Here is a 15,478-nt window from a genome sequence, read left to right as displayed (position 1 = left end):
TATATTATAAGAGTGAATATATAATTAGAATATAATTAGAAATATAATTAAAAATCTAATCGAAATAAAGAGATTAAAAAAAGATATCTAGATATTTATACGTATTATTATTTATTACTTGAGAGATGTTATAATATATATATATTGAGTATAAGTATAAGATGTTTGATATCTTATATTATATTGAAAGAAAAAAGAAAAGAGAGAGAAGAGATATTAAATAATATGAATCAAATATTAATTAAATATCTACTATTTACTTTATAGATTATTTATAGCTAGATCCGCTAGTAGGTGAGTCATGAGTAAATGAGTAAGTCGTTATATATATTTCTACTTGTTTATCTATTTGACTTCCTGTCTTACATCTTATATATATCTATAATAAACAATCTAATATTTAATACCCCATACCTAATATATACCTAATAGATATTCAGCTAATATCTTTACTATTCATCATCCATTATCCATCCATTCATTCATTCATTCACTTGCCAGTCAGTATCTTAAGTATCTTGAATATCTCAAGTATCCAGAAAAATTCAAAATTCAAAATTCGAATATCAAAATCACTCAACCAAACCAAACCAACATCACCATCACCATCACCATCACTATCAAATAAATACACACACATGAACCCCCCATCTACAAACGTAAATTCAATAGAATAGAATAGAACCGAGAATCCAGATATCATATCATATCATATCATATCCTATGCTATGCTATGCTATCCTATAAAATCCTATCCATCTTTCATATCCAGTATCCTCCATATCATATCATATTGTGTTGTATTTAATATCTGTCTTATTTGCACCCTATCCCGCATTCCCATGACGAAAAAGAAAAAATGAGAGAAACCCCAAACTCACTCCATAGCACCTGCCCATACATACCATGAGAAAATTTGAATCGAATTGAATAGTATCAAAAGAGAAAATTGAGCATCTTTCCCTTTCCTGCTTCTTTCCTTCCGTTGGCTAAGTTTTGGAAATGTGTATGTAGGAATTGAAGGTGGAAGGAGCTATGAAGATAGATTGGAACAAATATCCTTAAAACCCAATTCAACAAGCAAATAAGATAGATCAATCGAATCAAATCAAAACGTTTCCATGCTTTTTGGCAATCCATCCATTCATCGCCATACCTCGCTTTCTTTTGATGCCCATCACAAATCAAAATCAGAATCCGAAGATCAAATGAGAAGAAAATGTATGCATAGACGCATGCCTGCAGTGAATGATCAGGGAGTTAATGCAAGTAGCAGCAATGCAGATGAATGAATTCATCAAACCACGCATTCATCCTGAAAATCAAACTCAAATCATGACCTTCGTACTCAAGCTGTTGAAGTCTCAGCAGCTTTAACTTCGGAATCTTTGCCGTCAAGTTTTTCAGCGGTATCGGCTACATCGGCTGCAACTTCTGCTTTGGCTACATCTTCCTTGGATGCAGATGTGTTGGTCCCGTTGGTACCATTTGTTTCTGGGATTGTTGGTTCCTCGGTTTGTTTCTCTGCTGAGGTTGATGAGACTTCCTCTTTTGTTTCTTCTGCAGTTTCATTCTCTTTTTCTTTTTCAGCTTCTTTCTCTCCTTCGACTACAGCTTCTTCCTTCTCAGCTTCTTCTTTCTTAGCACCAATCAATCCTTCTACAACCTCAAGTGTACCCTTAGGACTTCCAGCCTGTGCAGCCAACACCTTTCCAGATTTGTCAATGACAAATACACCTCTAGTGGTACCCTTTGCATTTTTCAAACCAATTGCGGAGATAAGTGAAGACTTTGTGTCGCAAAGAAGTGTGTAAGGAAGTTTTTGATTGGTTTTGAAGGTGGTGTTGGATTTGGGGGAATCTTTTGAAAGACCATAGACGGTGTAGCCGGTTAAGAGGAGGGTAGGATGAGAGTCGCGGAAAGCGCAGACTTGGGTTGTGCCTTGAGGAAATTAGTGATTGTATGAAGATTAAGTTGAACAGATGAGAATGGGATTGAGATGGATTGATGGATGGGTGGATGGATAAAATATTGAAGGAGTAGGATACTTACATCAGGAGTAGAAGCTTTAGGATAAGTAAAAAGTACAACACCGTTCTTACTCTCGGAAACAAGTTTCTCGAGTGTAGTCTTTTCACCTTCATTCGTTTCAATCTCTCCACCGAATCCTTTAAGATCGATGGTTTCACCAACTACAGCTTTTGTTGTTGTTGTTGTTGCTGTTGCTGCTGCTGCTGGAGCTGGAGCGGCAGCTGAAGCTTTAGAAGCTTTAACTTGAGGCAAGGGAGCTGGAGCTTCGACTTTAGTTTCAGTCTTTGCTTTGGTGCCATTTGTCTTTGATGGGGGAGCAGCTTTGGTAGCTTTGGTAGCTTTTGGTTCAGCGGCTTTCTTGACGGTTTCTTTAACTTTTGCGACGGATTTCGCGACAGTTGACTTCTTTTTAGCAGGAGGAGCTGGAGCAGGAGGCTCAGCTGGAGCGGGACGTTTTCTTAATGTAACGGGCATGATTGTGTATTGTGTTTGAAGAGATTGGAAATTGAAGGTGGTTGTTGTTGTTATTGATGAGGTTGATTGTCGCGATTGTTGGTTTGCGATAAAGAGGGAGATCTTATCCGAGATGGATGGGGAAGTGGTTCGATGAAATACAATTCACTTTATAATTGAGTAGATAATAATGATGATAGAAAGGTGATGGATATGTCCACGGTAAGATAGATACTCTTTGAATTGAGAAAAAGGAGAGATGAATAGGACAGAGTGAAGAGAGAAGAGATAAAAAGGAAGATGTTATGTAGTTAAATTATAAGCTGAGCAATCACTCAATCACCTCACTCCCCATCCATTCTCTCCAGCCACGGGGGCTCTGGTTACTTTCTGTACCGTGCAAAAAACAAACAAGGTAGGTAGGTAGGTTACTTTTAGGGGGAATGATGGATAGTTTCGGTCTTTTGGCGTTGTACAGCAATTCACGCGTTTTGGGATATGGGAGTTCTATGACCTGTTGTCTGAGGACTGTGTTTTTTTTTTGGTTTTTTGGGAATGTATGTAATATTTACTGGATTTGGAGAGGACTTTGTCTGGTGTATGTATCTACTAGGTAGGTATTGGACATGTTGACATGTCTGTCTATGTTCTGTATTCTGGACAGGTTAGAGGATTTCATGAATGGAGATTCACAAATGGAAATCGGGACTGATTGGTGGATATGGTTGGTTTGTGCTGCAAAACATGAATTGGCAAAGTCGGGGAAGGGGAAAACTTTAGGGGAGATACGGGACAGGAATAGGAATCAGGATGGATGAAGAATTGTGGAGTGGATGAGATATTGATTGGTTGTGTGTGTGTGTAGTATGTATGTATGGTAGTATGGGATGGACATTGTGTGTGTGTGTGCGAGAGAGAGAGAGAGAGAGAGAGGAGAGGATCAAAAGAGACAATTTACCTATCATTGCAGCACTTGTAGATATATACCATGTATACATATTTCAACGTCGACATGAGAAATCGACTCTCGATTCAGGTGATGAAATTGAAACCCTTTGGAAAGAATACCTAGTAGCTCATATGGTGGAGATATATATGTGAGAAGTGTTAATACTACATAATATCTACCTACCACCTACCTACATACCTACATACCTACATACCTAGCTTTGGATAATATAACCAGAATCAGAATATGGCAATGCCGTCCGCCCGTTACTGATATCATTACTTGATATCCATATATCTTACATCTCAAACACGCACAAACAGACACTTACTTTTGTGGGAACGTAAGAAAAGTCCAAGCAAATATGGTAATATCGTATGGTAAAATACCCTCGCACCACTCCTCCCAAGACGACCAAGTAGTCACACCAAGTCACCTCAGAGTCCAAACTAACCTCAAGAAAGGCCATCTAGAGGAAGCGTAACGGGAGCCCCGCACATCACCTAGGTCCTAGTAGCTTGTGAGTTGTAAGTTGTCGTCTGTACATAGAATAGTACATGTGACAAGCTCAGGGTTTGAGTTTGAATGATAGCTAGAGTTCTCATGGGTAAAGTTCTTTTATGGTTTGATCTCTACTATCTCTACCAGTACTACTCTGTCAGTCTGTACAGTACTATCAACCTTCTACATCCAACACCTTACTTCCAGCTTACATGCCAAAGTCCTCGGATAACATCCCGAGTGTTCTCTGGTTTTAATTTAGTTGGTTGGCCAAAGAGTAACCTAAGTCTCGGGTCCAAGGTCCAAGGTCTAAGGTGCAAGGCCAATATCGTGGCCCGAGGAAAGAGATATACGATGTACTGGATTGGACGGACTGGACTGACTGGACTCGAGACTGGCCTCAACTGGTTAATCGGTACAATGGATAATATGATATTTGCCATGATTACCCGGACCCATGAATGTATGTAGGGTAGGAGGTAGGTAAACTCGGATTCCCTTCAATTTAGATTCCAATATCATTTGTTGGTTATGTCCTTGAATGGCTGAGATGGTTCTTGAACCGTCCTTGAATAATGATGAGATTGATCATCCAAATGATGTAGGTAATCCATCAAATCACCAATCCAAATTCATGTTAAACCATATACATACCTCGATAAGTAATACCTGGTAATTCCACCACTTTCTATCAAATCTCGTATTAGGAATTGAGAGAGCCCATTCGTCCGGCAATCGGAGAAGAAGAAAACGATAACCAAGGTTAAAAAGGGACGAAATGTGGAAGATCTTCTCTTCTGCTCAAGATCAACAATCCATCAACAATATGGAGAAGAGAAGGAAGAACCTTGGCTCTCGTTCTCGTTCTCGTCCAGTCAGTCCAGTCCGTCGACAGTCCTTGAGCTTGACTTGAGACATCCATGATCGGATAGAAATTAAGCGAAACCCCGATGGCGAAAAATTTGATTTTCACAAGCAAAAAAGTAGAATAGGTAGGAGGAAAAGCCCAGACAAAATCAGAATTCATCCGACCCTTTATCTTTGAAATCCTATCCATGGATCCATCATCTTACTAACAATTTCGATATTTCCTATAACTTTATACCTTGATACCTTATAAACTATCTGACTCTTCCTCCTTCTGATTACTACGAGTGATTTATATCCTACACATCCTACAACATCCTAACATCATACATTGGTTTTTCGCGATAACCCAAAATAGATTAATAGAAACACAATAAATCCAGTATTCTTCAATCATCAATCATCACTCAATCAAGTCGTTCCTCCAGTCACGATCGACAATTACTCATCGATACTTAAAAATCCATCCCTACGATAACGTTCCTCAGTCCCTCTAAGATTAAAAAAAGCAGGGGCCAAATCTCCAACAGCACACGGACAAAGGCACACGATCAAAATGAAGGGTCTTTTCTAGCGACTGCAAATTCGATTACTCATGGGAAGAGGTTTCAACTGCAAACTGGAGAAAGTATTGTCCATGGAATCATAAATCTACTCACGTTATCGCCGTCGATACATTATCACGACATGTCGATGCGGAAACTGGAATTGTACGTTCTTTCTCTTCTTCCTGTTCTTCTTCTTCTTCTTCCTCTTCCTCTTCCTCTTCTTCTACTTCTCCAGTCACAAATATGAATACTAATCAAATGCAGCTACGAACCGAACGTTTAATTACCTGCCAACAATCAGCTCCAAAATGGCTTCAATCTCTCATGGGCGGTAAAGATACATCCCACGTCTTCGAAACCTCATACGTCGATCCTGTTACCAAAAAAGTCACAATGACTTCTACCAATCTCACATTTTCCAACATCATCAATGTGCAAGAAACAGTCGTTTATCAACCTTTATCAGCAAACACAACACAATTTGTACAAACGGCACAGATTACTGCATTATGTGGCGGATGGCAAAAAGTAAAGAATGCAGTTGAGGATGCGACAGTTACGGCTTTTTCGGAAAATGCACGAAAAGGAAAGGAGGGATTCGAAGCAGTTTTGGCCATGAGCAGGAGGGTGTTCAGTGAGGAGAAAATGAGACAGCAACAAGCCGCTACCGTTACTGCATAAAGTTTGAAATTTGAAAGGAGTTTTGGAGAGGGGTTTGCATGCAGATATTCCGGTTCGGTCCGAGATGTACATGATGAGATTCAGATCACTTGAATCTCATTACATCACGACTCCAACGATTTCTCCCTTATTCTTTTTCTCCTCTCCACTTCACTTCAACGATCTCCTTACTTCACTTTGCCATTTACGAATTGTACATCATCTGGGGAGTTTTGGGATTTTTCATTACAGGTCCCGGTATTAAAAAAAGTCCCCTTTTGGAGTTCTAGAAGGAAAGTCCTCGGTTGCACATTCTATTTTAAGCGCGGCGTTACAAAAGGATAAATGGGATTGGGTTAGGTTGGGGTTTGCTTCATAAAGACGATTGTCTTTTGTTGTCTTTGAATGAAAAAGTTTTGATGTTCAAAGAAGTTTTTCATCCTCAACGCTGATGTGGGTTATTGTTACGATACAGATACCCCTTTTTTCACTTTTTTCCTTTTTGCTGTACTTGTTTTCTTCTTTGAAAGGGGAGATAAAAATAGATGGATAGATGGGTGGGTGGGTTATAGATGAGGCTGAATAGGGAGGGATGTAGATAGAATGCGCGAGTCAGTGAGGGACTTGAAGAGAAAGAGAATCATTAGACTTTACTTTGAACTGTGGTGGTTTATATGAGTGAGTGAGTGATTGATGTATACGTATATGAATAAAATGTATGTGAGATGTTATCAGGAAGTACATAAATCTTTATTTTCCCTTTCTTCTATCTCGTTTCTTCTCTTTTCTTTTTGAAATACTTGGATAGGTATTTACTGGTGGGGTGGATAAGTTACTGATTATCTTCGAGTGAGTGAATAAGTGCGAGTATATATATATATAAGATTTAAATTTAATCTAGATTTGAGTATGTATACTTGGAGTTCGATTATCTTTCGAATGAGTGCGTGAATAAGTGAGTGAGTATATGAGGTTTAGCTCTAGATTTAGATCTCGGATTCGATTTGAGTATAGATATGTATATGTATGAATATGTATGAATATGTATGGATATGTATGAATATGTATGGATATGTATGGATATGTATGAATATATGAATATGAATATGTATATGAATATGTATATGTATATGTATATGTATATGTATATGTATATGTATATGTATATGTATATGTATATGTATATGTATATATATATATATGTATATGAATATATAATAGAAGTATTGGTTTCTTATTTCTTATTTCTTATTTTTTTTTTGGAATATTTAGATGTTTAGATGTTTAGAGATTGAGAGAGGGAGAGAGAGGGAGAGAGGGAAGTGAGAGGGAGGGGAGAGGGGTGAGTTGGGCGTTAGGGGTTAGAGGTTGAGGGAAAGGGGATTAGATATTTCATATTAAATACTTTAGATAAATAATTAGATGAAATAGAATAATTAGAATAATATGAGTTTATAAGAAAAACGAGGAAGAGAGAAAGAGAGCGAGGGGAAAGGAAAGGAAAAGAAAGAGTAAAAAGAAAAGAATTACTGGTAGATAAATATAAAAATAAATAGTAAAAGACTAAAGCTGGGAGACATTTTCTGAGAGGGGGGAAGGGGGGGCGGGGGGGGGGGGGGTTGTATGTGTATATGAGAGAGAGAGAGAGAGAGAGAGAGAGAGAGAGAGAGAGAGAGTGTGTGTGTGTAAATGTGTGTGTGTGAGTACCTAGTAGGTATACATAGTAAGTATGTACATAGCTAGTACCTAATAGCTAGTACCTAATATACACATATATACATATACATCCCGATATCACATCATATCATAACATATCAGAGAAGAAATGAAATGAAAAGTAAAGAAAAGAAATAAGAGGTACGCAGGAAATGGAAAAGTATTTATTCTTCTCAGACAGGAAGTTTTCTTTGATATTCTAATATAATCTAGATTATCCACCCATACTCTAATTTCTTCTATTATCACTTGCATCTAAATCATAAACCCCTATTCTCTTAACCTCCTATATACTCAACACTCCAATCTAGACCATCCACCCTCCTCATTTTCAAGTTCTCGATGCTGTCTCTTCATCTTAAAGAATGGGAAGCTCACCATAGTGTCGAAACGTGTACGCGTTAAGAATATCCATCAACAGACCCATAGATCGCTTTCCTCCTTGCGAATCTTCAACATGTATGAACTCGAGATCATGATACGTGCTGGTAAGTGCGGGAACGAATTTCGGGGTGGATGTATTGGAAATAGGAGGTTGGAGTAGGTATTTCCAGCTAAATTGTCGTTGCCTGATAGGTTGAAGCCATTTATTAATGCCATTTTTAAAAAGATTCCCAATCTCGAAGTGGCCATTGTAAAATTGTGAATCGTGTTTTGGCTAGGAATCAAAGATTCGGGATTCCGAGCGCAAGAGAAGACAAGTTGAGTAATTATAAGAGGGAATTCCCATCCATTTTCCATTCACTGTCCTCTTCTCGCTTTGTCTTTCTTGAAATCCTGAAATGGGGATCTGTCGAACTATCCAAGATCACAGGTTCCTTGTACCCCATTCCAGGGCCTCCAATTATCTCATATTCATCTCTCGGCATTTCTTAACATTCCCAATCTCTCATCGATATTTCACTACCTCCTACCTCAGGAACATCGGAAAATGACATAAGTGCCGTTAAGAGTACCTCCCCCTTGTCTTCAACACGGATTCGCTTATTCTCTTCCCAGCCCATCTTAGCAGCGGCAAGAATGAGAAGCGCAATCTTCCTCTAGCTGAGTCTAGTTTTTCAATATGCGCGCACGAACAAGCCCTCTTGCTGACTCGTCAGCCACTCATTCTCACTCCATGATTCCCGTAAAACCCCTTTGGAGTACCGATACTCTTTCTGTTTAGCACCAAATCCAACGTATCAGAATCCTTCAAATCCCCACCAAATATCAAACAAGAACTGCTCATCTTAATTCCGACAATTCATCTCACTTCTCTTCCTCTCCTTTCTCGTTCTCCACATCTCCTCTCATATTTCTCCACCACTGCCCTAAAATCCTCCATTAAATCATCTTGTTCCAAGATCCTCTCCGATAACTTCCTCGCTTCTTCAAATCTTCTATAAAAATACAATTCTTCAATCGCGTAGAGGAATTGAGCTGTTTGTGGTTTACTGCGTGGGTTTAGAGGGAGAGGAGGGAGAGTTTTATGGATCTATTTGGATTGTTAATCATTGACCTATCTTCAATTTTGCACACAATATAACCAGAAAAGAGGTAAGAGGGAAACTGTGCGAATGGAGGGGGAGGGAGGCAATAGACGGAGGAGGAAAAGAAAGCGCAAACATACCTCGCCAGATTCGCTTCTAGCTTTCCATTCACGTTTTACAGCTTGAAAATTCTCTTCGGATTGGAAATCTCGAGGGATTTTTTCCGTGGTGTCGGGGGTAGATTCATCGGATGAGTCGTATTCGATTGCGAAGAGGGGGTTTTCTTCGGTTGAGTCTGACATTTTGGGATAGAGGGATTAGGGATGAGACAAAATGAAATGGGTATTGTATTGGTAAGATGACAATGTTTAGGTGTAACTTTACTATGTTGTACTCAAAATAGTGAAGTAACACGTTATGTGTAAAGGGGAGCTCGATAACAATATAGTACGAAGGAGGCAGAAGGTTGAAGTTGACAAGGCTAGAGATAAAAATAAAAACAATGTTTCCTTATCGATAAGGATTTTGACTTGTCTTGATTGACATCAGCACCAGAAACCGAAGCGGGGCATATGAGGGTTCAACTCGTGGAAGTAGCATCGATCGTCGTCACATCACATCACGTTAGATGAGATTACTACCTAGGTGATTGTTTCACCACATTTCGATAGCCGTAGTAATTTCATGGACATTCCATAATTACTCATACTTTCTCTTGGTGCTCAATCTACTTTTGTTGTGTTTCGACTTTCACTCACTTGTCATCTTATCTCGATTGTCCACGTTGTTTTGACTTGTGTGTGTGACTTGTTGAGTTTTAAATTATCCCGAGAGTTTGAAATACCTACACCCCTTAAAATGGAAGACCAAGTAACGAGATTGGCGGAGAAGGTTTGGGGTATGTAATTACTCTTCTGTGTTAATATTGGATGATATAGGAGCTAATGATTCCGTTTAGAAAGTTTCCAACAAACACCTCCTAATAGTAGATATCTCATCGCAGTTTCTGGGATTCCGGGTTCAGGTATTTACATCCTTATTGTTCTCTTCCCCCATATTCCTATTCCCCAATCTCTAACTAAAAGCGCTCTTAGGCAAACCACCCTCGCAGCAACTATTACCAAACGTCTCAATGCTCTCCAAGACGCCCACTCAAACAAAACTTCCCTTCCCCCAATCGCCGGGTTCATCCCCATGGATGGCTACCATTTGACCCGCGCCCAACTATCAGCCATGCCTGACCCAGCACATGCACACGCACGTCGAGGCGCAGAATTTACATTCGACGGCCCCGCATTCCTCTCTCTCATTCAGCGTCTTCGTGAACCACTTACTCCATCTACCATCACAATCCACGCTCCATCATTCGATCATGCGCTCAAGGACCCCAAGGCTAATGATATACCAATTGAACCCACGACCCGGATACTAGTTTTTGAGGGCAATTATTTATCGTTGAATAAGGAACCGTGGAGGAGCGCTGCAAAATTGATGGATCAGCTTTGGTTTGTGGATGTGGATTTTGAGGTTGCGAAGAAGAGGTTGATCCCGAGACATGTAAAGGCAGGGATTGCAGAAAATGAGGAGGATGCGGAGAAGAGGGTCGTGGAGAATGATTTGGTTAACGGGGAGGATATTGTTAAAGGGAGGATGGAGGTTGACGAGATTATTGTTAGTACGAATGATGTTGCTTGGAAGTAGATAGCTGGTGACGTGGAAAAAGTAAAGAATAACTACAACCTAGTCCGTAAATCGCGGATTATGAATCATTCAAATTGAAGGTTTAGCCGGTCTAATCTAGCAATGAACTTTTTACCATCTCGGCATCCCTGAGCAGTCGTAGTACATCTGAAACTAAATAAAGACTACCTGCCACAACGATAGGACCACCTTGAGCAACAGTGGCTGCCCATCTTAGTGCTCCAGAAATATCTGCCGATGAATCATGCAGGCAAGTGGTAGAAATACCTGCTGTAGAAGCTGCATGTAATATATCTTCTGTATCCATAGCTTGAACCCATGGCATTCCATCCACGGGTCCAAATTGAACTGCAGCTACACAGTCACCTTCTCTTAAAATCTCTTTCATAATCCCATCGAGCTCTTTGCCTTGAGATGCAGCTAATACCCAGGTTACTTTGTTTGATTTTGCCCGGAGCTTGCCATTAACATATGAACCAAGAACTTCTGCGGATTGAACGTTGTGTGCGCCATCGAGTAGTATGGGTTCTTTTCGACCTGTCACAGCTCTAACATCAGTAGTTTGAAGCCTACCGGGCCAATGTATATTTTGTATAGCTGGTAATAGTCGATGTAGAGGAGATTCCAATTTAGTATATGCTAGATGAAATGCTGTGTACGCGCAAGCTAGATTTTCCAATTGATGTGGTTCGAGATCTTGTCCTTTGATTTCATCCAAAAATGCTGATTCAGTAGAACTGATAACCACATCTGTTCCAATTCCTTTGGCATAATTTGAGACGACTTCCCGCACCGAAGATATATTGCTCCTATCCAAAACACATGGAACGCCAGGTCTCATGATTCCAGCTTTTTCTCGAGCTATTTCTTCGATTGTATTTCCTAGGAATGATTGATGGTCTAGACCAATCTTGGAGATTATTGTGACCGCCTTATTCTCCATAGCATTTGTTGCATCTAATCGTCCTCCCAAACCAACTTCGACTACTCCCATCTCTACTTTCTCTTTATAAAATACTTCGAATGCCGTGGCTGTGAGTAGTTCGAATTCGGATGCTTGGAGGTTCTCTGCTTGATTTCTCTCCAACACTAGAGCTTCAGCTTCGCGGAAGATAGATTCTCGAATTGGTCGTTCATCGATAGTTATACAATCCCACCTATCAATTAAATGAGGCGATGTAAATCTGCCACAACGAACACCACTGGCATGTAGCATGGCAGACAAATAGGCACATATGGAACCTTTTCCATTGGTACCTGCAACATGAATGGCTTTCCAAGGTTGAGGAGTATGCCTCAAAAGACGACTGATGCGATTTAAGCCAAGCTCAATCATTGTGAAGATGGAGAATCAAATGATTGGTTCAAAAGGGCGTTTCAAAATAGACTTTGTAATAATGTAAGCTGGGTTGGTGACTATTTCTTTCCAGTAAATATAGACATTGTCAATATGGTTGTCATCGATTCATTCTGTTGTTCTAGAATACATACTTTGTTGCTGTCGTCGCATCATATAAAATGTGAGTCAATCGTGATATCAATGGATCTCCCAAGCTAATGAGAGCTTCAAGTACCGGATCTCCAGTCTTGATAACTTTGAATGTGAAAACCTTGGAATCCTTGGAATTGGTCTGGTCTTTAGTTATCGATAATCGATACCAATTACGCAGTAACCCAATGTATGCAAGTACCGTTGTCATGGATGTCTAGTACTTGTAGTAAGGTTAAAGAAGGAGATCCATTTTAATTACCCAGTACGATACTTGGACTGGGTATTTAGCGCGCTTTTTTTTGGAACGCGATCGATCGATTCTCAACTCAAGTCCTCCCCCATATTCTTCCTTCTCTTTTCTTCTTCACTCTCTCACTTCGACTGAATGAGCAACCTTCAACATATCAGACACATATCACACACATCCCCAATTGTCAATTTAAAATCCATCAAAATTGTGATAACGAAGAATCAAGTCACGCTCATTAATACCTAGAGTCTTTTCTATCAATTTTTATATTCCTTCTATTCACTCTCGATCCACTCAAAGCATGGGTTTTACCGTAAGTCATCAATCCCCCCCTTCATATTCGCCCTGTCGCATTGCTGCCAAAATATCATACTCATTCAAAATCACAGAATATTTTTCAAGCCTCGGAGCCCGATTCCTCATAAATGCGACAGAAGAAGACCCTACTCTTCCCTCCCGCGCACGATCTACTATTAGAGGTCATGCCCTATCTTCGAAGTACTCTGAGCAAATCCTTCTCTCGTGCTACTAACCGTGGCGTTTGCATAGCGCACGGAGATGGGCGCCCACAGACGATGTTGAACAGCATCGTCTTTATCACAGCTCTGACGCAACTCGTGTATTCATCACTGCTCCTACTAGATCTTCAATCACAAAAACAACTAGTGATGCCATGGGACATGCGAGGAGAAATGATTCTTCATCACCGGAAGTTCCAATAACAACATTTAGGCCTAATGCCTTCATAGATATTTTGAATGCCAATGATGATGATGATGAGGAGGAGGACGAGGATGATGAACTACCGATGCCCGCTGTTCCGGAATCTAGAGATTTTTCCAACCCTTCAAATTTAGAGTCGCGAGATTCTGTCAGACGTCATCAGCGATTGATGAGAACTGCAATACTTGGAGCTCATGGCTTGCCTCTCTCCTCTTTCCTCTCTCGAACATCTCCAATTCCAGAACAGCGCCCCAGGGCAGTATCCCCCATTCGAGTTGATGTCAGAAACACGAACCGCAATGTAAGCTAAAATTTAATAAGTGCCCAAGCATCGCAGTATGTGGACTAAGTATGACCGTAAAGATTTTGCTAATTACATTCTTAGAATCCATTAGCGGAACGTGCCGGTGAAACGAACTCACAAGATTTCTCGGCGCAGAGGCATCAGGTGGGACGGCGAGATACAGCAGCAGATCGAGACCGGCGCATTCAGCGACGCGTGCGTGGAGGGCCACGCAATCTTGATGCCACTATCAGACAAGAACTGCTTCAACACTCCCGCCATCATGACCCGGTCGAATATCGACAGCGATTTTATAGCCACGAGGCACGACGCATCAGCGATTTCAGAGAGCAATTGCGGATCAGGGAACGAATTCGAGCTTCGAGAGAACGAATGCAGGCTAATAGAGAATCCACTCCCGCCAGAACCGAAGGGCTACTGCAGGGTCTTAGAGAAATAACAGACCGGTCCACTCGCCCTGCATCTGAAGACCGACTGCTTGCTGACGTTGAGCGTCCTGGAATATTGAGAGAGAGACCTCTAGCTGGTGAAGTGCAATTCAGGCGGTACACCCCCTCCGGCCGTCGAGAACAGCAGACCAACACGCCGCACAGTGAAATAGAACAGGCCGATCAATCAATTTCTTCTAGTTCCAGAGAGCAGCATCGATTTGATTTATTTGAAGGAATGCCTAATCATCTCGACGTTGAAAGTAACGGACAAGAAGCCACCCAACCTAATACACTACCGCAGTTTGGGGAAGGAGGAACTTTCAGGATAAACACCAATTATGACGGCCTCGGTGATCGAGAACGTAGCATTGAGTTTCAAGAGCCAGAGAGGGGTCACGGAGAATTTGATGGCCATTACGTCATAGATAATGTTGAGCAACACGATGTTCACGACCGTAGTGACTCAAGGCATGATTTGGATCTAGAAGGTCAAGAGTCATGGGACAGTATCTTGATCACGCCAGATCCACAATCACCAAACCCATCATCTTCATTTGCTTCAACCGCTGCGTCTAGCTCACAGCGGCCTTCTCTAGGAACCTCTATTAGTAGTCTGCCCGAGAATGAGTCTCTTACGATTGGTGATTGCGACAATCCATCAGATATAGAAATCGATGATGAGGCAATTATCGCAGCTATTGAATATTTCGGACGATATACACAAAATCGCCCAGGCCCTGCATATGTCGAACAACCTATTGGACATCATAGAACATTCGCGGGGTGATAAATCTACCGAATTGGCCTTGGATGAATACATTTATCGATAATTGGGTTTCATTACTATTCCAGGGACGAGTGTTGTTTTTCTGAGAGGCGATCAAGCACGCTATTGCAGAATGATTTATCGCAAATCTGATGATATATTGTATTATTATACTGGCGTTGGGTCAAGCGGGGAAATACACTTTCTGTTTGTTCGTGATTATGATCAAACAAGCAGTAATATGGGCGTTCGTCATTCATGATTTAATGATTGCCATAAAGGAAGATCAATTTGATCAAGGAATATTGGATTACGAGCCACATAAGGGAGTTATTGGACATTGAAAAGGCAAAATGGGGGAGTTGAATCTGGCGAAATGCTTAGTTTTATGACAAAGGGGTCCAGTTTTTCTAGACAATTTTTAGTACAGAGGTATCAGATGCTTCGCAGGTAACCTGTGGTGGAGATATCAATGAGTGGATATGAGTATGAAAAGAGTTTGAAAGATGACTTTTAGTCAGGGTGGTTTGGTTGATTGATCATTTCAGTCCTTCCTCCCTTTTTGTATATACCTAGGTATTGTCACATATAAAAAGAGGTATTATTCCTTTTTTTGA

At 40.6% G+C, this 15,478-nt stretch overlaps 6 protein-coding genes across 6 annotated transcripts; 3 read left to right on the top strand and 3 right to left on the bottom strand.

Moving 5' to 3' along the window:
• Positions 1-1,348: 1,348 nt before the first annotated feature.
• Positions 1,349-2,505, bottom strand: EAF02_011066 (uncharacterized protein; the record flags this gene model as incomplete). Its single annotated transcript, XM_038907114.1, has 2 exons — positions 1,349-1,941; positions 2,049-2,505. The coding sequence occupies 2 exons, from the start codon at positions 2,503-2,505 to the stop codon at positions 1,349-1,351; spliced, it is 1,050 nt and encodes a 349-aa protein (XP_038753140.1).
• Positions 2,506-5,607: 3,102 nt separating this feature from the next.
• Positions 5,608-6,030, top strand: EAF02_011065 (uncharacterized protein; the record flags this gene model as incomplete). Its single annotated transcript, XM_038907113.1, has 1 exon — positions 5,608-6,030. The coding sequence occupies one exon, from the start codon at positions 5,608-5,610 to the stop codon at positions 6,028-6,030; it is 423 nt and encodes a 140-aa protein (XP_038753139.1).
• A 2,938-nt stretch (positions 6,031-8,968) lies between these two features.
• Positions 8,969-9,496, bottom strand: EAF02_011064 (uncharacterized protein; the record flags this gene model as incomplete). Its single annotated transcript, XM_038907112.1, has 2 exons — positions 8,969-9,199; positions 9,335-9,496. The coding sequence occupies 2 exons, from the start codon at positions 9,494-9,496 to the stop codon at positions 8,969-8,971; spliced, it is 393 nt and encodes a 130-aa protein (XP_038753138.1).
• A 556-nt stretch (positions 9,497-10,052) lies between these two features.
• On the top strand, positions 10,053-10,895 carry EAF02_011063 (uncharacterized protein; the record flags this gene model as incomplete). Its single annotated transcript, XM_038907111.1, has 2 exons — positions 10,053-10,092; positions 10,153-10,895. The coding sequence occupies 2 exons, from the start codon at positions 10,053-10,055 to the stop codon at positions 10,893-10,895; spliced, it is 783 nt and encodes a 260-aa protein (XP_038753137.1).
• Positions 10,896-10,986: 91 nt separating this feature from the next.
• Positions 10,987-12,231, bottom strand: EAF02_011062 (uncharacterized protein; the record flags this gene model as incomplete). Its single annotated transcript, XM_038907110.1, has 1 exon — positions 10,987-12,231. One exon carries the CDS (start codon positions 12,229-12,231, stop codon positions 10,987-10,989), a length of 1,245 nt encoding a protein of 414 aa, XP_038753136.1.
• Positions 12,232-12,938: 707 nt separating this feature from the next.
• On the top strand, positions 12,939-14,882 carry EAF02_011061 (uncharacterized protein; the record flags this gene model as incomplete). Its single annotated transcript, XM_038907109.1, has 3 exons — positions 12,939-13,135; positions 13,187-13,661; positions 13,746-14,882. The coding sequence occupies 3 exons, from the start codon at positions 12,939-12,941 to the stop codon at positions 14,880-14,882; spliced, it is 1,809 nt and encodes a 602-aa protein (XP_038753135.1).
• Between the last annotated feature and the right edge of the window lie 596 nt (positions 14,883-15,478).

The sequence above is a fragment of the Botrytis sinoallii genome (assembly GCF_014898435.1).
Source record: "Botrytis sinoallii strain Bc 23 chromosome Unknown BSIN_029, whole genome shotgun sequence".
NCBI classification, from domain to species: Eukaryota; Fungi; Ascomycota; class Leotiomycetes; order Helotiales; family Sclerotiniaceae; genus Botrytis; species Botrytis sinoallii.
The sequence above is the reverse complement of the archived record's forward strand: the minus strand, read 5'-3'. Positions and strand labels throughout refer to the sequence as shown.